At 47.4% G+C, this 27,294-nt stretch overlaps 9 protein-coding genes across 9 annotated transcripts; 5 read left to right on the top strand and 4 right to left on the bottom strand.

The window, feature by feature from the left end:
- Positions 1-1,303: 1,303 nt before the first annotated feature.
- EV420DRAFT_1486910 (uncharacterized protein) lies at positions 1,304-4,664 on the bottom strand (the record flags this gene model as incomplete). Its single annotated transcript, XM_060470459.1, has 8 exons — positions 1,304-1,333; positions 1,536-1,600; positions 1,730-1,952; positions 2,013-3,304; positions 3,347-3,507; positions 3,562-3,687; positions 3,742-4,091; positions 4,143-4,664. The coding sequence occupies 8 exons, from the start codon at positions 4,662-4,664 to the stop codon at positions 1,304-1,306; spliced, it is 2,769 nt and encodes a 922-aa protein (XP_060322688.1).
- Positions 4,665-4,978: 314 nt separating this feature from the next.
- Positions 4,979-5,700, top strand: EV420DRAFT_1651723 (uncharacterized protein; the record flags this gene model as incomplete). Its single annotated transcript, XM_060478580.1, has 3 exons — positions 4,979-5,045; positions 5,102-5,516; positions 5,574-5,700. The coding sequence occupies 3 exons, from the start codon at positions 4,979-4,981 to the stop codon at positions 5,698-5,700; spliced, it is 609 nt and encodes a 202-aa protein (XP_060322687.1).
- A 1,166-nt stretch (positions 5,701-6,866) lies between these two features.
- EV420DRAFT_1651722 (uncharacterized protein) lies at positions 6,867-7,783 on the bottom strand (the record flags this gene model as incomplete). Its single annotated transcript, XM_060478579.1, has 4 exons — positions 6,867-7,328; positions 7,382-7,585; positions 7,646-7,695; positions 7,756-7,783. The coding sequence occupies 4 exons, from the start codon at positions 7,781-7,783 to the stop codon at positions 6,867-6,869; spliced, it is 744 nt and encodes a 247-aa protein (XP_060322686.1).
- Positions 7,784-8,578: 795 nt separating this feature from the next.
- Positions 8,579-9,664, top strand: EV420DRAFT_1486907 (uncharacterized protein; the record flags this gene model as incomplete). Its single annotated transcript, XM_060470458.1, has 5 exons — positions 8,579-8,595; positions 8,648-8,761; positions 8,968-9,210; positions 9,378-9,468; positions 9,608-9,664. The coding sequence occupies 5 exons, from the start codon at positions 8,579-8,581 to the stop codon at positions 9,662-9,664; spliced, it is 522 nt and encodes a 173-aa protein (XP_060322685.1).
- Positions 9,665-11,291: 1,627 nt separating this feature from the next.
- Positions 11,292-14,718, top strand: EV420DRAFT_1666884 (uncharacterized protein; the record flags this gene model as incomplete). Its single annotated transcript, XM_060478992.1, has 12 exons — positions 11,292-11,663; positions 11,713-11,841; positions 11,899-11,922; positions 11,974-12,339; positions 12,391-12,572; positions 12,622-12,951; positions 13,005-13,399; positions 13,492-13,638; positions 13,692-13,832; positions 13,903-14,221; positions 14,246-14,529; positions 14,588-14,718. The coding sequence occupies 12 exons, from the start codon at positions 11,292-11,294 to the stop codon at positions 14,716-14,718; spliced, it is 2,820 nt and encodes a 939-aa protein (XP_060322684.1).
- A 316-nt stretch (positions 14,719-15,034) lies between these two features.
- EV420DRAFT_1769871 (uncharacterized protein) lies at positions 15,035-15,907 on the bottom strand (the record flags this gene model as incomplete). The annotated part of the gene is made up of 5 exons (XM_060481050.1): positions 15,690-15,907; positions 15,588-15,635; positions 15,443-15,534; positions 15,285-15,389; positions 15,035-15,232 (listed from the first exon to the last, which is right to left on the bottom strand). The coding sequence occupies exons 1-5, from the start codon at positions 15,712-15,714 to the stop codon at positions 15,035-15,037; spliced, it is 468 nt and encodes a 155-aa protein (XP_060322683.1). The 5' UTR covers positions 15,715-15,907.
- Positions 15,908-17,808: 1,901 nt separating this feature from the next.
- On the bottom strand, positions 17,809-19,092 carry EV420DRAFT_1587103 (40s ribosomal protein s6-b). Its single transcript, XM_060474835.1, has 5 exons — positions 18,894-19,092; positions 18,502-18,840; positions 18,173-18,452; positions 18,052-18,120; positions 17,809-18,000 (listed from the first exon to the last, which is right to left on the bottom strand). The coding sequence occupies exons 1-5, from the start codon at positions 18,910-18,912 to the stop codon at positions 17,985-17,987; spliced, it is 723 nt and encodes a 240-aa protein (XP_060322682.1). The 5' UTR covers positions 18,913-19,092; the 3' UTR covers positions 17,809-17,984.
- EV420DRAFT_1587101 (ribosomal S13/S15 N-terminal domain-containing protein) lies at positions 19,060-20,006 on the top strand. The gene is made up of 4 exons (XM_060474834.1): positions 19,060-19,184; positions 19,243-19,443; positions 19,564-19,645; positions 19,706-20,006. Exons 1-4 carry the CDS (start codon positions 19,151-19,153, stop codon positions 19,842-19,844), a joined length of 456 nt encoding a protein of 151 aa, XP_060322681.1. The 5' UTR covers positions 19,060-19,150; the 3' UTR covers positions 19,845-20,006.
- Positions 20,007-20,251: 245 nt separating this feature from the next.
- On the top strand, positions 20,252-22,296 carry EV420DRAFT_1623328 (phosphoglycerate mutase-like protein; the record flags this gene model as incomplete). The annotated part of the gene is made up of 13 exons (XM_060475934.1): positions 20,252-20,460; positions 20,517-20,682; positions 20,795-20,862; positions 20,921-20,978; positions 21,026-21,194; positions 21,253-21,306; positions 21,328-21,445; positions 21,495-21,585; positions 21,642-21,791; positions 21,851-21,868; positions 21,921-21,991; positions 22,053-22,183; positions 22,241-22,296. 13 exons carry the CDS (start codon positions 20,252-20,254, stop codon positions 22,294-22,296), a joined length of 1,359 nt encoding a protein of 452 aa, XP_060322680.1.
- Between the last annotated feature and the right edge of the window lie 4,998 nt (positions 22,297-27,294).

Genomic DNA, 27,294 nt, shown 5'->3' with positions numbered 1-27,294 from the left:
AAGCTATGACTTCATGCATTTCCTTTAAATGGAAGCTCATCAGTAGATTTTAGGTAACGTAATATTTCAGAATTTTCGGAGAAATTGCAGGAAAAAATCAAAGTCGACCTAAAATAGCATTTCGGTATTTTTTACTCAAGTCAAAGCTCGGGCAACTTCAAGTCACGCTAAGCCGCGCCGAGCCGGTACTGTGGTGTGACTTTGCCGAAGTCATTCGGCAACATCGGCATGACTTAGTTCGGCTTGACTGGCGTGGCGCGCGGCTTTAAGCCGAGTCATCGAAACACTAGTGCTGACTACCATATCAGGGTTGAGTCGGGAGACGAAGAAAAAAATTTGTGTCAACCGGTATTCTGGCGTGTGCCAAGATGCCGGAGTTGGCCGGCACCTCAGCACCTCGGGAAAATCTGAACAAAAATCCGTCAATTCATGTAAATCGCCTGGAGTGAGTCAGTGTCAGGAAGTTGCTTAGCTGTGTAACAAAGGGATACATATCTTTTGTGTTGTTATGAACAACAAGTTATAGGCCATTAGAGAGAGGCGATGATGGTAATGTTTCGCCGTGCAGTGCATACACTCGTGCTGTCCGCGAGGATGCATAGGCAGTGGATGAGTCTTGTAGTATGGGTAGAATGTGTTGAATGTCAGGAGCGTATGGCATGTTCTTATAAACATTTGAGTCATCATCGCAATGGGAAAAAAAGGACTCACCCATTCAAGTATGTCATATAAGAGATGGTTTTTTTGCACAGACGTGGTCAGTCTGTAGTGCATTATCACAAGCAGCCTATATGGTCTCAGATCCAGGGAGCAACGATGCACGGATAATCAGTGAGCAACACTGGGGGTCAGGATTCTAGCAGGTTCTGGCATGCGCAAGCATGCAGGTATGAATGAACTGATGACAACAATTGTATAGTCAGGAATGGTCTTCAACTTGCTCAACTTTATACCACTAGCACAAGCATACAGGCATGAATGAAATAAGAATGTCCAGATGGAACTTGCACTGAGGACAAGAGTTATACGAATGTGACGTGGCATGCTCAGGACACTCACTTGGAGACAGCATCCATAACATTCCATTTTTTTTCTTCCGCTCTTTTCACAGTGACCACCAAGAATCAAGAATGCGAAAAAACAGTCAAAAGAGCCGAAGCATGTGTAAAGGATGACTGCATAGGAACTGAGAGAGAGGGGATCCTGTGACTGTGACATGGCATATGACATGCATTACAGAAACTGTCATTGAGTATATATATGTACAGGGGTATACATTTTTTTCGGTGAAAGGTGCATCCATCTACCAGTAATCTATCATGTAAAATAAAAGCTGGGAATATACAATAGTAAATAAAATAACAATATATAGTGCAAATGAATGATCTACAGGAAATAAACATATCATACATGAGAATGCAACACAACAATATACAGTCAAAAGACCGGCAGAAAGCAATACAGATAATGCATAACAAGAAGATAGGAGTAAACATCAATTCACACACAAGAAACAATGCCCAAAGTGTTCAAACCTTTGCATGCTTTGCATTTCCCTCTTGGACATCGTCACTTGGATGCTTCTGTCCCTGTTTGCGTTCTGGATGAAGAATGATGTCAATAGTCTTCGTGACGTCATGGACCATGCCCAGTCAAGTATCCTCTAAGCTTTGACGACCATGTGCCCACCAATATAAGCCAAGGATAATGGTCACCAGTCCGTGCTGACCTCCCTTTCGCAGTGCCAGCAATGATTTGCTAGTATAGTCGGGTCTTGGTAGACCGCCAGTCAACGAGCGTCGCCAGCTAGGATTAAGTTGGTTCCACCAATCGATCATCTCAGACGCGAATTGAGAGTAGTCTTTGACAACTGGTGGAAGATCAAAATAGCGTGCACCGTCGAGCCACAGAGTAAGGGGATGCGGGCGTCGCCTCAATACCATTAGCTTTCCCTAGAAAAAAAGACTTTATGTCAGCTTGATGTATGATAGACCAACGTAATGAAACCATACCACAGGATCGACATCTGAGCTCCAGATGTCGCACTCAAGCTGCCTCCACTTATCAAGAAGATCCGCCCACGCTGGGCCAAGAGATTCATCTTCCATCTGCAGCCTTGCCTCGGCAATCCACCTGGGTGGACCATGCACTTTCTCTGTCACAGAGAGAGTCATCACCTCCTTGGGGCCTGGGCGCTTGTGTTGTCTGGATGGACGTGATAGGTTGGAAACATCTGGCAGTGGGTCTGGGATTGATGTCGACATGGAAATGGAGGAGGTAGTAGAAGTCATCTTCGACGGAACCACCGTTTTCGTCACTACATGCTTGGGAACAGAAGAGAAGGATATGTTGGACAAATCTGCTGTTCCTGAGACTGTTGCCATAGTTACGAGATCATCCATCGAACTGGATACGTTGACGCTAAAGCTTGAGGGTGGGGGCACAGCGTTCAAAGTGGGGATAACTTCATCTATCGAGGGTGAAGGCAGCATGGGCAAGGGCACAGCGTTCAAAGTGGGGATAACTCTGTCAATAGAGGGTGAAGGCAGCATGGGCAGGGATGCTGGATTTGAGGAGATGACTCCGCTAGCATCTAATTCGCTACCAAACAGTGTGGTCCAATCCATGGCCGACCAATCCAGCCCATCAAAAGCCAAGTCGTCAAATGGCTCCGAGAAGTCAAACATCTGGGAGGAGGAGAGACTATCTGACGAAGAAGGCAAATTGTTGGAGAAGGGATACATTCTAGATAATAATAAGTTAGGCTGAGTTGAAGATTGGTCCAGTGTGCCAAATACATCATCAAGAGGACAATCTGACAATAGAAGACTATCAGCGATGTCCTGACGTGCAAATGAAGCAGTTGGTATACTGATGGACATCGACAATGTTGGAATCTGTGGGAAAGGCTGGGAAAGCAGTCCTGAAGGGGGAGGGCTCGAGTTTTGAACTGGAGGCAGCGGGAGAGACTGTTCCTTGGAAAATAGTGGGGCATTAGCCGACAGAGAAGCTGATTCTTGACATGGTGGTAACTGGGAGAGATCATTATTGATCTGAACCAGCAAAGGGGCACAGTTCTGATCTGGAGGCGATGCTGGAACCGGCTGCTTAGGAACTGGCAAGGGGGCGGAGCTCTGATCTGGAAGTGGTTGCTCAGCTTCGGAGAGAAGAGACAGCTGCTCTGGTAGCACGGACGAAAGTGGTTCCTCGAACAGGGCTACAGGGTCAAAGCTGAGAGGGGCCTGGACAATGACCTGGGTTTCTTTGGTGGTCTTGCCAGAAGCCACAGTTTCTCCTTCAAGACCTTATGAATGACAAGAGGAAGAATAGATAATAAGAAACGTACGATTTAATTTTTTCATGTGATGCATGAACGGTACGCTGTAGTACTCGGAAAAGCTGTGGCGGTCACCCAGAATTGTGCCAGGGGTGTATCCAGCTGCAGCATTTTCATTGAATGATTTGATGAAGTCCTTACCATTAGTGCCCTTACAGCAAAAGTTGTGTCTAGACGAAGCTCAAAATCAGAACGAAGCGGCCAAAAAATATTATAACACTTACCCTGTGGTTCGAACTCTGCCACTCCATGGGTCGTAACCTCCAGCTATCACAACGAATCCCCAACCAATAAACTTGTTGATATGCTCAAAGATAGATGCGAGCTCATACTGAAGACTTTCGATGATTCTGTAGAGACATACAGTTGGTACCAGCGTTTACAGAAACATAGAAAAAATGGACATTATCTTGTCAGCATCTGAAACATTAATGTCTAACGTGCTGTCCTTCATCGCCGCAATCAACTCCTTGTCCTTCTCGATGGCATTCATAACCAACTTCTTAATCTCCTCCGACTCGTTAGCCCAAGCATGCGCCGTCATTTCCTTCACAAGAAGGAGCTCGTTGCAGGGAACACCATGAGACTCAGCCTCAGTGATAACACGAGGGAGGATGCGCTCGGTGTAGTACATGTTGGAGTACTTGTGAATCGGTTGTGGAACACGAGTGGTAGAGAGTGCAAAAGTCGAGAGGCCTCCTAGCTTCCTGATATGATGACCGGGCTTGTTGTTACCATACCAGTTAAAGAGTTTCTAACGAAAATATCAGCTAAAGTCTTCCACATAAAAGAAGTAAAGACGCACCGTTCGACGTTCCTCAAGAGCCACACCCAAGGCGATGTGAACCTCCTCTACCTCCGGGTCCGGCTCCCACAGTGACTCCTCCCCATTTCCATCATCCTCCTCATCCTTGGGATCCGCAAAATCGCAACTGTCAAGACAATGGTCTGGGCCCAGGGTCAAGATATCACCAACCATTTTCGGAAAAGACTCATCCTTTGGCGAGTCCGTGATGCCGATGAGATGACCAGAAACCTTTCGCACCCTCCCTTTACGATCCAAGAAGAATTTCCCCTTCCTCTCCGGCCACCAATCCTGCCACTCTCCTACTAACTCAGCCTTGAACGCCGCCAACGTCCCATTCGTGGCACACAGTTCAAACCTAGGGATCCTATTGGATAGCATGTCGTACTGGTCATCATTCGTCCATCCTCTTTGCTTGCGGAGAGGTACTAGCTGACTGGAGCTGGTGGCAGGGATGGTCGAAGTCACAGACGAAGTGGAAGAAACGGTGGCTTTAGAGTTCTTCAACCTTTTTTTGGACATCTGTTGCCCTGGATTAGCAAGACATATGACAACAGAGCACGTGGCAGCCTACTTTTGACTGATATGAGTCTAAAAATAGCCTCGACTGATAACACGCACAAGATATCAAAATTGACTGACCTGCGGTGGGGGGAAGAAATGGGTGGGATTTGTGGACAGAGTGGTGTCCTAAGGTGTGTACTTATGCATTGTCAGATCCCTGAATTGTGTACAAGGACAATATCTGCTCTAGTATAAAGGACAGCGCGTTTTTTCCTTCACGATCATCAAACCTATCAAACTCATTGCCTCACCGCTCACTCGAAATTTTTTCAATGACTCAATTCACCCTGGAACAGCTTGCTTCTGTGTTAGCTGCACTTGGCATTACGCCACCCGAAGGTATAGATTTTTTTCTTTGGGTTCTAATTTATTGCCCTGACCTCTTATTCTGTCAGCTACACCAACTACCCACAACCCTGATTCTCCCGTCAATGACAAAAAAGCTGCCAGCACGGTAGAAGTTCCCCTGCACTCGTTCTATTGCTTTAACTGTGCCTTTCCAAACGTAGTCCCTGTCAATGCCATTCCCATCACCACCGCCGTCGTTCAACCGGCTCGTCATGGTTCAGCACCAGTCCGCCGCGACTCACCCTTGACTGGGTTGCCGTCGACCTCTCCGGTATCTGCACCCATGGCCCAGGCTACTGTCGCTCCTGCACCTGCCTCCAGTCCCACCACCACCACTGACCCCACCACCGTTGCTCCCACCATTCAGGGATCCTCCATTCCTGGCCCCTCTACGGTTAGAGCTTCTGAGGGCCCATGGTATGCTGTTTCTAAAGGCCTCGCTGTAGGGGTGTTTCAGGGATGGTAAGCTTATTTCCTTCCTGCAATGTCTGTTCGAAGGTCTCATGCATTGTTATTCAGGCAAAACATTAGCCCTTTGGTTACAGGGGTTTGTAGAGCCTGTTACTTCCATCACAGCAGTCAGGCTGCTGCCCAGGAGGCCTTCAATCAGGCTGTCGCGACCGCCACTGTGGAAATTCTCCATTAATTGGGTTTTCAAATCTTTTGTTGCTATTTTTTGGACCATCATCTTCAGTAGTATTGTGTCAATCATTTGACGTATACCTTGTCGTATTTATTAGCTTCCACTCTCGTTTGATGACAGTCTTTACTCACTTTTATCTAGTTTTCAATTGATTGGCATGTAAATTTTTTTAGTTTCTTGGTGTCCATATTTCCTTTTCCTTGCTCTGTACATATTTTTACCCAGTCCATAGTCGCTGTAGTTACTGTCCTTCTGTTGAATGTTCCCTACCTGCCGCCCTCCTCCAATATCAGTTTGCATCCCATTCCTTTTTGGTGTGACTGTGCCATTAAATTCAATCAAGCTTTTCACATCTAAATTGGAGATCCGTATTATGCTCAAGTTCATAGATATTTTTTCTTGCTGAGTCTCGATTCCTTCCTAGCAACCAGGCAAGGAAAAAGTTTGCAAAATCAACGGTTGCATATAATTTTCTACTTCACTATTTCGAGTCGTGCAGCTCGCTGAAAACCATCTGGTTTCCCCTATTATTCTCCTGGTCCTCAGGTACAGCAGTGAGTCTATATTATCGACATCTATTCCTCTGGTAGATCAGACGATATCGTCTGGCATGCCGATCATTGTTTCGAAATGCTTCCATCACCTCGACTGGTTCAGAAGATTTTCAGCTTCTAATCAGGCGACAGATTCACATTAAACTTGGTTCTCTTTTTCATAAGACTCTTGACTTCTCGGCATGGCTTCCTTTGTCAGGTGACAGATCTACATTAACTTTGGTTCCCTTGTCCACATCACAGATGACTGCATCGGGTCATGGATCTAGTCCATCAGTCCAGCTTGTGCACAACTCAGACTGTTTGTACACGAGGCCTGTCCTTCCTGCTCTGTTTCCATCTCAGAGCACGGATTCCTGAGTCCTACTTGTGCACAACTCAGGCCGTTCGTACACGATGCCCATCCTTCATTTACTATTCAATGGGTTGTGCTCCCTTCAAACACCATTTTCGAAACTATTTTCATCTACCCTGTCCCATTTTCACTTTTCTTGGGACATGAGCATTTTTATTAAAATAATTTTCAACCTCATTTTACTCATGCTCGGTACCTTGGTGTGTGTAAAGAACTGGAAAAACATCGTATTCTGCATGATACACTACATATGAATGAGATCACCATCCGTACGCTTGATAGACACTCTCAATCCAAAGATTCATTGCATGGGTGTGGATAGCATCCCTCTCCTGCGCAAGCTGGTCATGCCTTGCCTGCAACTTTGCAATCTGGGCGTCAAGAACATCCAGCATGTTGGAAGCCTCTTCGCCTGGGGATACGGTGCTCCCTGAATTGTCGGAACCTGATGCAGTGGCGTTGGTGGTTTCATCGATGGACATACTATTGACCAGCTTACCTCCGAGCTGCATAATCTTGGCGTCAACAACCGCTAGCATGTCGACCACCTCGTCCTCCACAGATTTGGCAGTGTTGTCGGTTTCTGGCCCAACGGAGAGTTCATCACTGAAAGCACCGGCGACCTCATGGATGGTCCTGAGAGTAATGTTGGCCCTCTTATCATAAGCATACCCAACCTTCGCCTCACTGCATCCATGGGTATCCATCCACTGGGACAGTTGCTAGCCACGACGGTGTAAGCAAAGAATGCCACAAAGAGAAAATATACACATACCTGCTGCAGGGACTCAATGCTCCAATGGTGCAAGCAACTGCCTGAGGATCGTTCATCCAGCACCGTGTCTGGGAACTGCGCAATGTAGCGTGGCAAAAAATTGTTCCACCAGGTCTGCATGCTTCCGGTGTATATAGCATCGATGCATGCGTCAATGTTATCCAACAAGAAGGCCTTCCGCTCACTGTCAATTTGATGGGCAATCTGGCAGTGAACTCAGCTACGAGCACTAACAGCCAACAGCGAGCAGAAATTAGAACTTACATCGAGTTGCCTTTGAATTGCATCCATATGTGTTCTTGGGTAGATGGGTACTGGCAATAACTACGAAAGTCAGTGAATACTACGTTGGCATAGGGGAAAGGAATACCAACCATCTTTGTCAGCTAGGAATAAGTGCATCGTGTTAAGGCGTGAATGAGAAGGAGGGTAATTGGACCTTTTATACCTTCACAACCACATGATAGGGAGGATCGACAGGGGCTAGTACTGTAAAACTCCAATGCTCAGTTGACAAGTCAGAGGGAGTGTAATGCAACGGAAAAATCAGAGGGTAAACACTAACCTGATGTCAGATATTGAAGTGAGAGGGGAAAAAGACCTTAACATACCAGGACGCATGCCAAATAGAAGACTCCACTTGCGATGATAGTTAGAAATTAAAGGGGGCATATAAATGTTCCAGGAGCGACTTGAAAGCTCTCATAGCATACAGAAGATGCTATCAGACTTTGCTATGGTCCTAAGGTGAACCAAGAGAGCAAAAAGAACTAGACTGTGAGTGAGGTCAGGTGAGGTCCAATACAGTGAATTGTGCCAGGTTAATACACGTTGGTGGGTCCTAAAATCAATCAGTGGCAGGCGTTCACCTATATGTCTTAACTAGCAGTGTATAAGAGTGCATACCACATGAGGAGATGATTGAGAGGATGAAAGAGCTGATACGGTGAGACAATCAGACGAAAACATGAATCGGGCATGAGAGTAAGCTTGATCGCTCCCTTGCGAACCCTCTTCACAACGTCCATATGGCACCTCGGAGAAAATATCTCACCCCTGAAGACAAACAGCAGGCCATCAGAGATAAGAGTAACTGCTATTATGTGAAGTACATGCCTGTCCATCATCTTATGGTACTTTTGACGATGTTGGCTTCCACTCAGAAATAAAGACAGCATTTCATTTCGGCATAGGACCATGTATCGTCGCCAAGGGTAAGCGGCAGATGTTCGACTTTGTGACTTATTATCTTATCTATGTCATTAGAATTGCACCTGAGCCAGGGCCCTCCAATAATGAGGCAACTACTTCCACCGAAGTGAAAGTGGTGACTCGCCTGAAGAGACTATGTCACACGAATCAATATGAACTTGACTCTATGTATGTTCCCTCATTCGTTTGTATTTTTCCATGGTAATAATGGTAGATTCTAGGTCTGTTGCTGTCCCCAAGCCTGCCTCTCCGCCAGATCCATTTCCAAAATACGGGGCGGACACGAGAGCCGTTGTACAAGAGTTTGAAGACTTTCTTAAAGGCAGGACGCCGCATGACTATGTTGAACTTCTCTTGTGACTTTATTTCAAAAGCAACTCTCACCGGCAAGGCCAGCTCTCTCTGTTTGTCGATCCCCTCGATGACTTATATCAAATGCAAAAGAATTATGCGGAGATTGTCACCAAGGCATTACAATCCAATGGTTCCAGCGAGCGGCAGCAAAAATTGGCCTGCACTGGAGAGCCCATTGGATGTTTAGTTCGTTGGCTGGAGGATATTTGGCATGTAGCTATTGATGGTCCTGAGAAGTTGAGGCTTGCGTATGGCAAAAATAGGTTGAAATGGCAGTGGGATTCTATTGACGTAGCTACAACAATCTAAATCTGCTAATTCACCATCCTGAAAGCGAGCTCATGTCTTTTATACTTCTCTCTCAATCCTTCCGGACTGATCATCACCTCACAAAGCATCTCTTCCAGCCAACCCACCAACGTTCGTATAGGCTCCCAGACCAAACGATAACGTTTCATCTCCTTGCCCATGCCCACACAATTGAGTATGACATTCTCATATTCTTGAAGAGACTGTTCGAGGTATGAGATCTCTAAGACTGCATCATCGAGGAGGCTGCGATACCCTTTGGGGCGATTCTCGGTCAGTGTTCCCATGTACTCTGTATATACTGTGCTGGCGTATCCTGACGGTGATCCGTTTGTGATTATTCCGAAACAGGCTGAGATTCAGTCGATTTGGCCCATCGCCTCAGCTAATTGGGGACTCTGCCTGTAGAGACAGCGTTCATGGGGGTAGAGCATAGAGCATAGACAATGTACTGTGCATGGGAATACCCACTATTAACTTCAATGTCAATCAGATGTGCAGCCCTTCGAATGAGAGGCTCCAAGGATCTACAAGGTTGTTAGTTGGCACAGAGCATATGATAGTTACAAAGGTACTCACTTCGCATTGACTTGGTGCTTCTTCTGCCAGTGATACGTGTCTTGCCGTCGTTGATTAATTAAGTGGCGATTCCTGGGATATATTGAGTACTGGTAAAAGCAGTCATGCATACGAATTACTTGGCATAGCTATGGTGGCTGCTTGCATTATGAGCCTCTTGGCGCTCATCTGCCTTAGCAGGGGAGTCTCTATGCAGCGTAACCATATTCGATGGGAGGCGCAAGATGAATTCATCCTCCGACGCGGCAAGACCGCTAATCTGAGTAGCTGGTGGTGTTTGTGCACAAGTCAGGGCTGGGTAGCAGGTCTGTACACTGGTCAGAGAAGTTACTTGTATGCACAAGACAGAATACACCCTTGTACAAATGTCTGCATGAGACATCCTTATAAAGAGGTGAACAATGAGTTAAATAGACAAAAACCAAACCATCTGTTATCACAATTCGCAACCACCTAAGCGTGAGCGTAATGTGAGTATTTTGTTCATGGCAGAGAACACTGGACTTATTGAGCTAATACAGGTCTCCGCCGCCCATCACCAAGACCCAAAAACAATTCCTGCAACCTTATCTCCTTGAGTATTGCCGTGTAAAGAAAAACGCTCGTACCAATCCCAAGGCCTATGCTCAGTTCCAATCACAGCTTTGGTTGGTCTGGCATGACTGATTTCAAAATGATCTCCACCATCCAGATCCACTAGATAAGGATGCTCGTGCCTATTGGAACGCATGTCGCCAAAATGTAGGCCTATCAACGTTCGCTCTGTTTCTCTGACTCGACGCTGACCTACCCACAGGATCTTGCCATGATTGTTCAATCACTCGAATTCTGGAACCCGTTTTACGTGGCAGGCTTATCGCGAAGGTCTGCAAACCAGAATGCAGCAAAGCGTGTCGTATTGGAAGCCAAAGGGGCAGAGACAACAGCCGATGAAGGCGGAGGGCAGGAGGAAGAGATGCTAGGAGCTTCCATCAGGAGGAGTGAAAGAACTCCCAAACTGTGCAGGCTGTCTGATAACAACTTTTAAATAGTACCGTTTGTTACCTTCTGTTATTCACCATATGTTTGACATACACATGAAACATACTTCGGTCTTCCTAAATGGGACTCTTCCTCTTCTTCTTTGACTGCTCGGACCGAATTGGTGTTCTTGGATAAAATCTGGCTATATGTCGGTGGTCTTGGTTTCTTGGACTCTCGTCAACTGCTGTCTTAATGTCTAGTTGCTTTCTGGCACAGTCGCACTGGAGATTAAAATCTCTTCCAAATATGCGGTCCTCTCAGATAAAATCTGGCTATATGTCGGTGGTCTTGGTTTCCTGAGCTTAAGAGCTGTCATCAAGTGCCATCTTCATGTCCGGTTGTTTTCTGGCAGAGTCATGCAGGAGATTAAAATCCTTTCCAAACGAGTTCTCTGTAAGCAGCACTGGTCCCTCCACTTGCACGACTTACTCTCATGAACTATAATTGCAGAAAAAAGGGCGGCCGTGCACCAGTGGACATCATTGATGAAGCTAGCGATGAAGAGGAAGTTCGTATTCATGTCCCTCGCTCCTCACAGACATATCACCATCACACGGACTATTCCTCTCAAGTCGGTTCTTCCGGCGTCAGTGTGCGAACAACCACCATAGCGATACAGCCGGAACCTATCTCTGCCATGAATACGCAAGATCCTCCTTCGCCTCCTCCAGAACCTACTTTCTATGATACTTCTTCATTACTCACTGGTCTCTCCGGGCTTTCTTTCCTTGACCCAGACTATACCACTCCTGCAGAGGTTGCCCATGGTGTGGAAGAAGGAGTGCGGCATCCTAGGCCTTTAAGCGTAAGTGGAAGCTTTGTACCTCAAGAACTTGTGGCTGAAATTTAACTAGGACCACCCACTTTTAGTATGGACATCCCAGTGTGAGGCATTCATGGCAGAGATCTTACGTTTGGAGGCACCAGCCTCAGGAATTGAGCAGTGCCATGTTTGTCATGCTGATCAAGGCCAATATTGTTGTGTCTCTTGTTTTGATGGATGAATGCTTTGTGCTAGCTGCACCGTGGATGGTCATCAGGCGATGCCTTTTCACAAAGTTGAGGTAATGTGAAAATTCTGCTTGGCCAAGTCTATGCTTACAAGCCATTTTCAGGAATGGACAGGTACCTACTTCAAAAGAATGACTCTGGCGAACCTCAGCCTAGTAATACAGTTAGGTCACCGACTTGGCCAGAAATGTGTTCTTCCAGCCGTCATCAAATCCTTTGTGGTAATTGATGTTGATGGTATTCATATGGTGCAGATGGGATTTTGCAACTGTACACAATCCATTGAGCGACAGGTTCAATTACTTAGGAGCCACCTGTGGCCCGCGACAACAATTTATCCTCAAACAGCTGCCACATTTCATGTTCTCCACCTATTTCAAGTTTTGTCTTTCATGTCCAAGGTTTCTGCATACGAGTTTTATCACACATTGGCATGCCTCTTGGATAACACTGGACTATATATCCCTCCAGTACGTCTGTCCTTTCCATGCTTCTTTTCTCACATCTCACCATGACACTAGGATCGGTATGATACCTTCCTACGGATAATGCGCGAGTGGTGTCACTTGCGCTCTTTGAAACGTTTCGGCCGTGGCCATGAACCTGGCAGGATTGCAGAGATGAGGCCCGGTGAATTGGTACTACGTTGTCCTGCCTGTCCCCATCCTCATGTGAATCTACCCTGTGGTTGGAATGAAAACCTGTAAGTGTATCGAGAAGTATCATGGCGCAGTGTTAATATCAGATTCCAGAGGAAAATGTTGGCTGTATTGCCTCTTTCTCGCAGTTGATGCCAATTTTCGGCTCTGCCGCCTGAACGTATCAAATGAAGATAATGACCCGAGTTTGAACCGTGGCTATGGTTACTTTGTCGAGGAAAATTCCTTTCGGTTGTTTCTCGAGATGTATGGCAAAATTATCCCGGTGGAAGAAAAAAGCACTTGCAACAACCATGATGCTGTCAAGCTGGCCAATAGCCGTGGAGGTCAAGGGGCAGCAGCAACCGGTGTCAGAGCTGTAGTATGTGGTCGCCACGATATGAAGCGTCCTTTATCTGTTGGTGATCTTCAGAAGGGTGAAAGGTATGTCTGGTCTCTGTATGAAGGATCCAAGTACTCATAATGGTCCTGCCTAGGTACATCAACATGGACTACTTCGTCTTGTCAACCCTGACTTGTGATACGCCACCCGACCTTGTGATTTCGTATGATATCGCATGCCAGTGGCACAAGAACCTTTTTGTACGTATCAGCAAATATCCAACGGATCTGCAACCTGGCCAACTGGAGCACAACATACTCTATCTTGTGCCAAAGTTCCATTTGCCAGTGCATATCCTCAAGTGTTGCAACGACTTTTCCTTCAACTTCTCAGCAAAAGTAGGACGAACAGATGGAGAAGCACCTGAGAGAACATGGGCTGCAACCAATGCCTTGGCAAATAGCACCAAGGAAATGGGTCCAGGATCATGTCAGGATACCCTTGATGACCATTTCAGGGACTACAATTGGCGGAAAATTGTGATCATGGGTACGTTGTTCTCTGCTACCATATTTGACATTTCAGTTGATGAACATGAACAGCACAGACACTCTGTGAAAATTTTCGGGATGCGTTCAAAGCATGTGCAGAGCATGTAGCTGAATTTATAAGTTATGAAGATGCTCTGCAAAGCAAACATGCAGATGCCATCATCCAGTGGCACTCTATGGTGTTAACTTGGGAGCAGGATCGCTCGCAGCCTAATCCTTTTGCCCCAACTTTACGTCGTAAGTCTTCTATCTTGCCAATACCACTTTTGCTCATGTAATGTGAAATTAAGCTGTCACCGAAAATGCAGTATGCCTTGAGTTGGTCAGAGAAGAAAAGCAGGAAACCAAGATCGAAATTCACCATGATGTTAGTCCTAGCGAATTCATCGCTCAGGGTCTGCAATTAGAAGAACCACAGTATGTTGTCCAGTGTGTCTTGAAGTCCCTTGTCTGACAATATCTTAAGGGTATGACTGGTCGATGATATGGCTGTACTTGGAGCACACTCGACTGATCTCCAACGTACTAGAGTTCAACAACAAGCCAACCGCATTTCTCACAAGATCGAAGCTTGGATTGATGTACAGAAGGTGTACATGCCAAGAACTACTTTACTACACACTAGGGATGATGATCGTCGTGCTCCAGGTGTTGAAGTCCATACCTCCAAGATACCTTTATACCTTCCTTCTCATGCGCTGCGACTCAATGCTGTACAAACCAACATTCAAAACACCGTCATTGATGATGAGCGCTGGTTGCGTCTCACCCAGGCACATGATACCTTAGCAACTTTACGTGATCACCTACTGTTGAAATTGTATCTGGTGATATGGCACCAAAGGTTTTCCCATGGACAGCATTATGGGACCAAAGCAAATGTGCTGATGCATAGGGTGGAGACCAAAATACAAGCAGATGCTGCACATTACAGGCGGGTTTACATGGCCTTGGAAGCGGTATCTACAGCGTTAGGTTGGGAGGAGTGGAAGGCAGGACTATCTCCCTTGAAGGCGGAAGATGTCCATGGTTTGGATTCATATAATGAGGCGACCTCGGAGGGACAGCATACATTGTCATGGATATGGAAGACAAACCTCCAGGGAGGCGAGAAAGGACTACAAGAAGGTGAATCAATTTGAAGTCAAAGAAATAGTAATCACGTACTGACATGCCTTTGTTCAAGCGTTGCACATTGAATGGTGCAAGTCCCGCATGCGTGCTCAGCGATGGCAAGAGGAGTGCGATCTTCTGACAGAGGAGATCCGTCGGGTTCAAGTCACTTTCCAATATTATAGTGGCATGTGGAAGGGCTGAGCCACTTGCACAGATTTACCAGGAGCAAAAGCATATGCACTGAGGCAGGCCACTCTCTGGTCAGACCTTAGTGCAAGTGTGGCAACTCAATGGAACAAAGTATTGGCCTCTTTGCCGGCACCTTCAGTTGACTTTGATCTGACAATGGATCTTGACTTGTGTGGCCATCAATCGTAGGTACCACATTCTTCGGGCTTCCAATAATATCTTCCTTGTACTACTTGTACTGCTTCTTTACCATTTTGTATTAACATTCAAATGTAACTGAAAGGATTTATCTGTGCTCTTCACGCAGTGTAGTACATGAACTCAAAGTCTAGATATGTAGATCCTCTAGATTCCAGCGCTCCTCCACCTCCACAAAATAATGTTCAACTTCCTTGAACTGTCGCGTGATCATATCCTCGAGCTCATCGAGCTTTGTGAACACTCCTGCCAGGGTCCAATTTTCAGGCGGCGGGCCGTTCTCAACCCAGCGATTCTTGAGGCCCATAATATACAAAGTAAAGATTTCCTGGGTAGTTAAACATAAGCAGCGCAGTCGAGATGGACAGAACAAGACATACAATTTTCCTTTGTTCCTGATCTGCCCTCATCTGCTTGTACTCCTTGGCCGTTTGTGTAGCACCACGTTCAATGGGCCATTCGATGAACCATTCATGCCAGATGTGCTGGAAAAAGGAGCGGATCCGGTTCTGGCGAACAGCACGTTCGAATCAAGGACCTTTGGCAAGCCAGAGCCGCTGTTCAGGGGTATATTCCAGCTGGATTGCGTATTCGTAGAGTCCGGGGATGCGTAGGACTCCAATGATTCCGCTGGGTAAAGAGTGAGCAAGAGTAATCAAAACAGCATAGTTATATACTCTTACACTTCGAGGGTGTGTAGATCATTGTAGGGATGATAGAAGAGCACGGTCCTGAACAAGGCAAAGTAATCAATAAGGTGAATAGTACAGAAGTGTCAGACAAACGGTGAGAATGGGGTAGAAAAATCATCAAACAAAGACTCAAAGTCAAAAAGTGATCTCATGTCGAGCTGGTCACTGTCAGCAGATGTTGGATCATCATCGGTAGCATGGATGGCTGTGGTATCAGACAACTGTTCTGCGAGAGGCATGGCGTTTAGATGGATGAGCAACAGCTCCAGCAGGGCAATATATATCCAAAAAGGACCTACCCAAATAATGTGGCACCAGGCTTTCGGTGTACACAACGCAGGCTGTTCACCTGTGTACAATGTAGGCAGATTTGTGTACAAGTCAGGAGGATTCCTTGTGCACAGTGGGAAATAATAACAGTTGAAGGCATTTGTGCACAGTGCAGGAGAGCTGTCTGTACAGAGCCAGAGACCTATCAGAGCTCACAGTGGAAGAAGGCACAGTTGTACACAAACCAGGAAGCCCCCCCATGGACAGTGAGAAGCCATAAGATTGCGGGTTATTTGTGCACAAGGCAGGCGAGCCATCTGTACACAAAATTGGAGAGCCATCAGCGCTCGTAACTGATTGTCAAGAGGTAGACGAGATATACTCTAACCTCTAATACATCTCAAAGGAAATGTTTTCGTTGAATTGAAATGAACTGCTATAACCTGAGTGTCTATTTCACAGAGAGCCATGATGAGAGCATGGTGAGTGTATATACAACTGGTTGGTGCTTAGCTGGTTTATGGGCCAGTTCTAACCTATGTTCTTGTTGAGTATATGCAGCTGCACCATGACATGTTTTTGGAGACCTCAGAACAACATATAAGATTGAACGGTTGATGAGGTGAGGCACAAGTGACAGTCAAAGATCAGATTGAGCTGGATAGATCGAGGATGGCGGCTGTCTGCAGGCACAGAGATCCCATCAAATTAGTACGATGATACTACGATCGAGCCAAAAATAAAAGCCAATACAAAAGGGGAATGGAAAGAGTGCAGAGCGGGCAATGACGAGCGGGAGGGCGGAGCATAGGGTGTAGGGAAGGGTGGGAAAAATCGAGCGTGACAGCTTTGATGTGGCTGTGCATGGGCTGGGCGCTTGTGTACAAGCCAGTCCCTGATGTGTGCACAAATCTTGCGTCCTGTAGTTACAGGGATTTGTACACAAGTCCATTCCCTGATACTACAGGACATTTGTGCACAAAATGGACGGTAGAGCCTCCCATCCTCAATACTCAGACCTCTCACTGCGAGAATTATCTGTTTACTGGGTGGAACTGTCCCGTTGCAGTCCAATATGCACGTGGATTATTCTTCGTTCAGGAGAAAACAGGTACTATACACAAAGTCGAGCCAGGCATACAGGCTCGTTACAAGAAATGGATAACGCTGGATGGCTGGACAGACAATGACCGTGGAGCTAATATCCATGACTTCACCGTCACAGAAGATGGATCTAGGTTATTAGGATTGACCATCGACGCAAAGAAAAGAAACGAGTTCTTACTACGAGAGTGGGAAACATCAACCGGTACTCTACTCTCTACATTATCATATGGCAAGTTTCAGTCTTTGTCATGAATCACACCACTCAGTATTTGGGATACAGGATTCGACTACTCAGACCCTATCAGATTAATCAACATCATGCGAATTTCGCCTGACGGCTCAAAGGTTGCCTTCAGTCATTTGGGGCTCATTTCAAGCCGGAATTCACGCCGGCATTCATAACATCAACACCATCCAGAAGAGATATTAGGGACCCCATAATATTCAGAGACGTGACATGCTTGACGTGGTTTCCTGATAGCGATCGAATTGCCTACCTTCGAAGTTCGCAATACTTCTGTTGTGATCTTGTTGTTGAACGCCTTACGAGCGGACAGAGCACTACGATTTATCGTTCGCATAATCGTTCAGTATACAATGTTTTGGTCACTGCTGAAGGATCCAGGGTGATTACTCAGGATAACGAGTCATTCAGAATATGGGACGTTTCGGATTTGTAGCCTATTCACCTATACTGTATTACATACTTCCTCTCCCACGATTCATCGATCATCCTTCGAGACAACATTATGAAACAAACATTACGTAAAATCCAACAGTTCGACGATTGTGTTGAGCTCTGAGGCCAAAGGCCCACTGTTTGCTAATTGCTCGTCCTCACCCAATACAAAAGAAATAAAGAAAAATGCATTACTGATGACAACCAACAGAACTTAGACGCGATAACGAATGTAGTCATTCATCATATAGGGCATACGTATAACAGCATAGCATAGATACACCCAGGATCGCAGCGCCAAGCTCTGGTAGGGTCGCAGTAGTCACCGGAGTTTAGGCAGTGGTCGCCCTACATAGCGTGTAAGCATATGGAAACAGACGAGAAGAGGTAAAGACGAACTTGTGGTGTGATGCTTTAATTGCGGCAACCTTGGCCTTCTTTTCAGAAACGCGCTTGGCAATCAGAGCACTGAGAAAATAATTAACCAACGAAGAACTTCAAGTAGAAACAGAATACTCACTCATACTCCGACTTCTGCTCCTTCTGGTGCTCCAATTTTCTACGCTTAACAGAGCGAAGGTGGCGACGGCGTTGGAGACGAATGGGAGTGACGAGACGTTGGATCTTCGGAGCCTTGGTGTAAGGCTTCGCGTTCTCCTTCTTCCCGCTCTTCACCTCCCGACGGATAACGTACTTGCGAACATCATCCTCCTTGGACAAGTTGAACATCTTGCGAATGTTCGTTGCCCGCTTGGGACCGAGACGCTTGGGGAGGATGGTATCGGTGAGTCCGGGGATTTCTGTTTTCACGTTAATGCAAGTAGAAAACGAAGCGGAAAGTGTACACACCAGCTTCTCCCTGCTTCACGATGACCAAACTCAACACAGCGATATCCGGGCCCACTATGCACCCACGAACGGACTTTCGCTTCCTTTCACCCGTCCGGCGAGTGCGATAGCACGAGTGACCGTCGGACAACAACAGACGGACACGGTAGGGGAGAAGCACACCCTGCTTCATCGGGAAACCCTGCTTGTCGTTTCCTCCAGTAATCCGGAAGACGTATCCCTTGAGCTCGTCAGAGATGTTGTCACCAGGAACTTCTTGCGAGATTTTTTTGTCCATGAAATCACGGACGCGGCGGTCATCATCGATGTCGATGAGTTTTTGGGCGCCGGTGGCGGGGTCTGGAGATGGAATTTAATTGGATTGTGACCGAAGAAGGATAGAGTATACGCACTGGCGATGTTGAGCTTCATCTTGTCCTGCTCGCCTTCAGTCTTTTGCGTGGACGACGAACGAAACGACGAGGAGCAAAATGGAGGGAAACTGTTTGTTTGGTTTCAATGGCGCAGCGACACGATCCTGGTGGCTGACTGTACAGTTGTCGGGAGTTGCCGATACCCTGGACTGTTGTCCGGTCTGCCTTTGGATTTTTGTCGCCTCAAGCAAATACCAACCCGTCGTCCCCGTCTTCAAGAAAAAAACTAGCCAGCCATGGGTCGCATGCACGCTCCCGGAAAGGGTATCTGTGCGTGCTCGTTTCCTTTGCTGTCTGTATTTTCCTTGCTCATCGTTGTCTACAACAGCCTCTTCTGCTCTCCCATACCGCCGGGCCCCCCCATCATGGCTCAAAACGACCCCCGAGGACGTCGTTGATCACATTGTCAAGTTGGCCAGGAAGGGTCTCACCCCCTCGCAGATTGGTGTTGTCCTCCGTGACTCGCACGGTATCCCCCAAGTGAGGTTCGTTACGGGTAACAAGATTCTGAGGATCCTCAAGTCCAACGGTGCGTTGCTTGCCTTTCGCCTGTATCCGTATCGCTGAGGCTTTTCGTGTTTTCTTTCTATCATTTTGTGTTGACTTGAATGTCGATGCTTTATCTTCATTGCCTTTTGTTTGGGGATAGGATTGGGCCCATCCATCCCTGAGGACCTTTGGCACCTCATCAAAAAGGCGGTCGCCGTCCGCAAGCATCTTGAGGTTAACAGGCGAGTCCATTTCTCACCTTGATGACCAGAGTACTGAACCTCGCTTGTCCACTTTCCTAGGAAGGACAAGGACTCCAAGTTCCGCCTGATTCTCATCGAGTCGCGTATCCACCGTCTTGCTCGTTACTACAAGACGAAGCAGCAGATCCCTCCTACCTTCAAGTATGACTCGGCTACTGCGTCGACGTTGATTGCTTAAATGGAGGATGTTGGTTTTCGTGGAGACTTGTGTAGCCATGTTACTATGATATTACCAGATGCTATGCATATGCTTTTCGACCTCCGCAGAACTAAGTCAAGTTAATCCGCAGAGTTGCATAATAGTGAAGCCTCGATATCTTTTCCGTTGCCTTGAAGTTTAGAGTAGTGAAAACGTGTACTTTCATTTGTTAATGGATAAGCGTACTAGCTGCGCTTTATTCAGGCAAAATATTTCGCGCTTGCCTGCAAAGGTGCATGGTGTCACCTGCCCAAGGTTCCTTTCCGAACACCGTACACACGTTTCGCCTGAGACCGCACGTGTAACGCCTTCGTCTGAGCCTTTAAATGAGACGCCGTTCCATGCTTGTCTTCTCGCCGGTCTTTTCTACGGTCCTCACGTCCAGTATGCTTGTCTTGATTCTTCTGGCTCCCTTGGTTCACGCTGTAAACGTTACCCACTATGCGCCTCGCTCTACGAACATCAACAACCTCACGTATGTAGTGAATGGAACCACCGACGCCCCAGGAATATACAATACCTCTACGACACCGGACTCGGAATATGGCACGTACAACTGGTGTAATATGCCTCACGTTCGCGTTAATGAATATGTGTACGTCCAACCGAAACATGAGTGCTTTCGTAGATATCCTAACCAACATGGTGCAGAACTCCGTCCTCGAATTACACCCTCGAATACGTAGAGATTATTCAGAGGCATCACAAGCGGACACCGTATGCATCCAACACGTTCTTCAAAGAGGACGTGGAGTGGAGCTGTGACGGTTCAGGTCCCGTCTATTATGCCCAAAGGTACGTGATTCGGGGGGTTCATGTCGAATCGCCATATAATTTCTCTAACAGCACCACCGGACCGGCCGTCTCGGAGATCCAGGTAGCTTTTTTGATGCGTGCAATTGAATTGACGACTGACTTCTCGATTTCAGTGGCAGGCATCTTCTAATCCTATAAACCCCTGGACAGACAGTGTTGGTCCCGGATTCGTAGGGTCTACGTGAGCATTTAATACTGATCTATTCGTGAACCCTCCTTACCACCACTCTAAAACGCAGCTGTCAATTCCCTCAAATTACGACGGAAGGTCTTTTCGATAGTTTTACCCATGGTGTCGTATGTTTATCCATTCTCAGACTTACCTTCGCTGAGATGGACCTTAGGATCTGAGACAAGTCTACGCGTCTCGACTCGGACTTACCTCTGAACTTCGCACATCTCCAGCTCAAATTCGTATGTCGCTTTCTCAGATTACTGATATTTACCTTGATCTGAAACAAAATTCTTGTTTAGGTGTAACTAACAACGTCATCACTTCTCAAGTCGCTGGAGGTCTCGTCAAAGGCCTCTTCCCCGACACTACTGACGCCCAAGTCCTGATCGAACGAAGCGGAATTGACTTCCCTCGAACCCAGCCTGTCTTGCACCAACGCCATCAAGCCAGGTACAGGTGATAAGGGTGCAGGCGATGAGGGTGTCTGGCAAGGCCATTTGGCTGCAGCGCAGTCGTTGTACGATAAACTAGATTCCGTATCGGGAATCGCGTCCAACGATAGTGCGAGCTGGCATGTCAGTTTTGATCAGTGAGTGGATAGTTAGACTTACGGGAGAGATACTGATATCCGGGTTTAGCTACTATGATAACTTGAGTGCGAAGCAGTGTCATGGAAAGGCATTGCCGTGCAGTCTGAACGAGACTGATACGTGCGTTACACAAGAAGAGGTTGGTTATCTATCTTCCTCGAGCAAGACCCCCTTTTCATTACTTCTCATCCGTAGGCGAACGAAGTCTACCGCCTCGGCAACTGGGAATATTCATACATGTACCGCGACTCGCTGAATTCCACGAAATTTAGCACGCTCAACTATGGCGCGTGGTTGCTTGAATTGAAGGATCATCTCCAGACTGCAATGAATGCTTCGAATGGAGTGAGTTTATCAAGCCTTTTTGGCATGTATATTATTTCTAACGGATCGTATCTGAGTAGACCAAATATTTCCACAATGTCCGCTTTTACGTTGACTTCTTCATGTTGCGTTAGTTGATAACTCCTACAGGTTGCTCATGATGGTTCCATGGCCTCTCTCCTCGGGTTCCTCCAAGTAGCAGAGATGGTTTGGCCTGGGATGTACGTATTCCTATCTTCTTGCAGCTTTCAGCCTATCTAAAGTGCGAACAGGGGATCTGAGATCATCTTCGAGTTGTACAGTGACACGGACGGCATGCATTTCCTCCGCTGTCTTGTGGGGTGGTCAGCCGATGGAGACCTCCACGCCTATGGGGATGCTGAATATGATTCCGGCGGAAACGTTGATTGATTGTGAGTTGCTTCCTTGCGGGTATTTAGTAGGTGAGCTAACATTGTTTGTCACGGTAGATATTGATGAGATGGTCGGGAGTGGGGAGGAGTTGTATGTGGCGTGTATGTCGTAGTATGTATGCACTGCTCCGCGCCGTTAGGCTTCAAGAAGGTGATGTTCAAGACGACAGTTTCTTTCATGTAGATGTGTGGATGAAGTCATGATGATCAAGATAATATATATACAATCAAAGAAACGTGCAATATAGTAACGAATCTTGGAACTCCCATTCATCATTGCAGAACGAGCCGCGAGAGGACCCTTCCCTGGGTGGTTCAACGTAGACGCGCGCACGGTAGACTGATTCAAGAAAATGTATGAAGCGATGATCTAGAAGAATCAGTGAGTCGCTATCCAGTGACTATTACACCCGCTATTCAACTACTGACTCCGACGTTCAAGTACGTACTTGGTACTTGGGACCTGCAACAAGACAGTCTCCAGTGCAATTTGATGGACCAGCGCAGTACGTCCTCAGCCACTCTAACCGGAACAAGTCCGACCTAGCTCGAAGACATGACTCTTCTCTCTGGAGTTTTTGTTGGAACGGTCTGGAAGAGGCTTTCGTTCCATACTGTACTCAGAAATTTAACAACAACTTGTATACAAGTATATCGAAATATTCGAATGGAGGCGTCGGTGCTGTACCGTTCTTTGCGACTCCCGCGACTGAACGCGATACACACAAGATGTTGGAATATCGCCCACTTACATGGATCACCTGGCAGCTTCGGGCACGCAGCGTTTAAACGAATTTATGGGGATGAAATAGTATAGACGTTAATGACCCTCGGATCTCTGTTCGTGTATTGGCAAAGCGCACCAGTGCGCTTCGAAGGCTGGGTTCGAGTCTCAGCCAGAGATTTTAAAATATTTGGTTTCCGATTGTTTGCCAGCAGTAACGTAGTTCTGATTAAATTCATGGACGGTGAAAGTGTCTGGCCTCCGTCCTTGTTCTGGGGCACCTGTATTTCAAGTTTTCTTTGCACAAGCACTGCTCTCCGTTTCTCCCCTTGTTTTCCCCTTCAAAACATGGCCTTCAGTGGGATTTCGGGTTCAATTCCGAACGAATTGTCTGCCATTAGGACATCGTATTGGCTTAACTCAGAAGCTCATACTATTATTACACTCCCAGAATCGGCAACGGTTCGATCTGGTTCAAGCGTTTGGTGCAAAACTTATTATGTATTGATCACTCGTTTACGGACCGCGGGTTATCAGAATTAGAACTTACAAGTGGTAAAGACATTAAAAATTGGCAATGTAAAGGCAGGGAAGAGGAGGAAAGAACAGCTAAATATAGCAGTGATTGCACGCACGGTGGCAGAAGAATTGCAGAATGGGGAAGTTATGAAGATTCACCTTTTATGCACCAACGCGAGCGCTCCAATGTCCATTCCCATGGATCACAGGCGTCTGCGAAGGAAGGGTAACAATCCGACTCGTAAGACGCTCACAAGTCATGGTCCCGTCAACATCCGACTTCAAAGCAGCAACACGCACCCCGGTGAAAAGACCATGTGTCACATCGGTGGATTCTATGCGGACCTCCAGCGCGATCTGATGCTCCTTGCATGAAGAAATAAAGATACGCGAGGGGCTGCCAATATCATTGCTCGCACTCTGGGAAAGAGGCCGAAGTACTGGTGGTTCCGAATTCTGAGACAGGGTTCTCCTCATCTGTATGAGCGGATCCGCATGTTGAACATCCCCTGGCTTACAGCTCAGTACATCGACGAATGTTCCACCATGACAACAATCGAGCACAAGTGTGAGAGTAGCCCGTACACCGGAGGGAATCGAGATCGTGATTGGTTATAATCAAATACCACTTCCCTGTCGATCATGGTGCCTCGATCAATGGGACAGATAGCCCCCAAGAGTCATGACAAGCTCCTGCATGAGAGACGAACTCGCATCAGTCGCATATACGGACCAAGAATATCGGGTGTCGTATCCAGCACTGTAGTATAGTGCAAAGCTGTCATTAGGATCGGCATCACCGACCGGCTCGCGAATGGCTCGAAGGATATTTGCGCGGGTTGGTCGCTGGGCCGTGTCGTCGGTCAGGGTAACGATGTCGTGTGGACAGACTTTGTAATGTAGAATGGGAACGTCATAGAGAGCCTTAGCGTCGTTTATGGGTGCGTTGTCATGTCGGAAATCGGACCGACAGGAAACACTAGGAAATCGGACCGAAATATGAGCTGAGTAAGCACTTAGTAAGCTAGTCAGCTGCCGCAGGTGACACATCATGCACAGCAGACAAGCTGAGTAAGCACTGCACCACGACATGCCTACTAGCAGGAATACTCTGACTAATGCTTATGCAGGGAGCCCGAAGGATGAGTAAGCTAAGTAGCTAAAGATAGGACAGCTAACATGTATAAAAGGACCAGAAAAATTGGAATAAAGAACTTTTACACACGACAGAGAACACAGCATTATATTCAGAACTTAGGCGGTCAGAAACCGCAAGCATTTTAGCAGTCACAAAATCAACCGGATTTTGTGAAATCAGTCAACAAACAGTCAGAACATCAGTCAGTAGCCAACTACCGTACAGTTGGCAAAGCATTATTAGCAGAATCAAGAATCAGAGGCCGAACTCTGATTATTTTCAGTACTGAAACCGTTCAACATAGAATGCCCTTGGAGTCAAGCAGAGCATAGCATTCGTGCTGATTCCCCGAACTCACACTATCGTACTAATATTCACAGTACGATAAATTTCTAGTCACTCATAAATTCCCGTGACAGCGTCAAAAGTGTTGCTAGCATATGAATTGTTACGATTTATTCGTTTTTCTTCGTTTTACTCAGCTTGATTACCTATATGCGATCACCACAGACATTTTCTCACAGTACTATTTTTAGTTTACTCAACGTGTATTTAAGGAGAGCCTCAGCTGGCTTAAACCCCAGCTTCGGCTAAGGTTTAATCTACCTAACATCAAACTCCGTTCTTCGTGACTATTTGTCCCATCGACTTTCATCGCCTTTGACTTGCTAGAGTATCGTCTACCGAAGTGCGAGTAGCGATCCTAGCATGATCTAAGTCGGTTAGAGTTAGTGGCTAACATTTAGCCGAAGCTCGTCCTATGTTGCCCAACGACTCACTGTTGCCCAACATTTTATTCTATATCCTTCTCTTCGTCGTAGCGGACTGTACGCTACGTTTCCTATTCCGTGACCCCCTTGGCCTGGTTATTGTAACCATCTTGCGGGTCTTCCTTATCTGCGTATATATCCCATCCCCAGTCGTTGCAGGACTCCTCCTGTTGCTCTGGGTTGGATTCCTACGCCATTTCTAAAAACACGAAACCTTTCATCCTCACGCTTCAGCTCGCCTCTATATTAACAATCCTGTTGTTAATATTCACGAGCACCTCTAATGATTGCGAAATCCTGTTGATGAACGGCTCAAACTATGAGACCGACCTCAGCTTGATTATCGCGATCCTCATCGTTCTTACCATACTCGCTGTCTACCAGCTTGCATGGTCAATCGTCGATTTATGCCAAGGATAGATCCACATATGGATGCCCTGGTCCGACTCCATTCTCGCCGTCTTCGCCACTTTTACACTCTTTTTCTTGTCCATCTCCTTGTACCATCTACTTCGCTGTTGCCGTCAACAGAGAAGGGTACGACCACAACTGCCCTTCCACTACGTGCCCAGCGCACCTGCCTATCCACCACCGGTGATCGACATCCCGGCGGCATCACAACAGACCCTACCCTCAGAACCCCCTCAGCTAGAATTAGCATCCCTGTATGGAGAGTCCCTCTACGGATCGTCGCGACCCAGCTCGCGATCCTCCGAGTCGAGCACCGACTCCTACAGAAGCATTACCAACGAGTCAACAGACTCTGTTGACATCACCGATACCCGGGGCGTACTCCTCGACCAAGGAGACTCGCCCCTACCAGGTCTCTTCGACCAGTCTCCAGTCGAAGGCAAGTCAAGCCGCGACAGAGCCCGAGGACCCGACACCAGGCCTCTGGACGAGGGCGAAGAAGAAACTGATACCGAGTTCGAGGGGGACGAGCTCACCGAGTTCGAAAGAACCTGCCTCGACGACCTCCTCAACGACATCTACCCAAACACGGAGGAAGATGCAACCTATACCGGAGACAACTGGAGCGGAAGGTCTTCAACGAAGTGGGTTGCTGCCAAGTGGGGAGATCCCGACCTCGGGGCAGAGCGAAGAAGGTTTATACAGAGGCAAGAGGACGACTACGACAGCGATTCCGGAGAGCTCAGCCTCGGGGCCTCTGCAGCTACCACCAGTCCAACTGACTCACAGTCTCTTCCAAGGTCCTGGCCGACCGATAGGGGAGAGCCAGTTGCCTGGCACCCTCGCACCAGTTGGGTCTACGCCGACCAGCGGGAAGAGGCTGCTGTGGCCAGAATCACGCCCGGAGGAGAGTCCGACCAGATCCCTGAAGGCCCAGAGACCCCCACGATCACTCCCGCCATCCCCTCGAACGAGCCGACGAGTGGGGAGCTTTGGAGCGAGTTCCCAGACTACGACGCCGAGGAACTTGGAACAGTTACCGTTTCTGAGCGACTCGCCGGAGTCTCCAATTGGGAACCCTCAGTCGCGGTGAGAGCCTTCGCCACTCCCGTACCGGCCTCCCAGTGCCCATGGCCCCTCCTCTATCACACGTACGTCAAGTCCCTCCAACTCTCTCGAGATGCCCGGCTTGCCCCAGAGATCGAGGCCCGAATGGAGCGAGGCAGAGCGCATGACACACGCATCTGACGTGCTGAAGAAGACGCGCTCCAAGGACCAGGAGGTTGGTGGGACTTACCCCTCGAGCCCGATGCCACCAACGCCGAAGTCGAGAATCGAATCCACGTGGCCGCCGTCCGCTATTCGGGGGCAGTTCGAAGGGCAGGTACCGACCTCGAGAGAAGAAGAAGAGCCTGGAACTCCTACCAGGCAGAGATCAGCGACGAGGACTCAGACATCGGAAGGTGAAGAAGGAATAAGGAGCTCAACCACCTCGCCCTCGAGAGGAAGGAGGCCCAGGATGCCGAGTCGGCCTCCAAACAGCGCCCTC

This window comes from Desarmillaria tabescens, assembly GCF_030435595.1.
Source record: "Desarmillaria tabescens strain CCBAS 213 chromosome Unknown EV420scaffold_104, whole genome shotgun sequence".
Taxonomy (NCBI): domain Eukaryota; kingdom Fungi; phylum Basidiomycota; class Agaricomycetes; order Agaricales; family Physalacriaceae; genus Desarmillaria; species Desarmillaria tabescens.
This window is presented reverse-complemented; position numbering and strand designations above follow the sequence as displayed.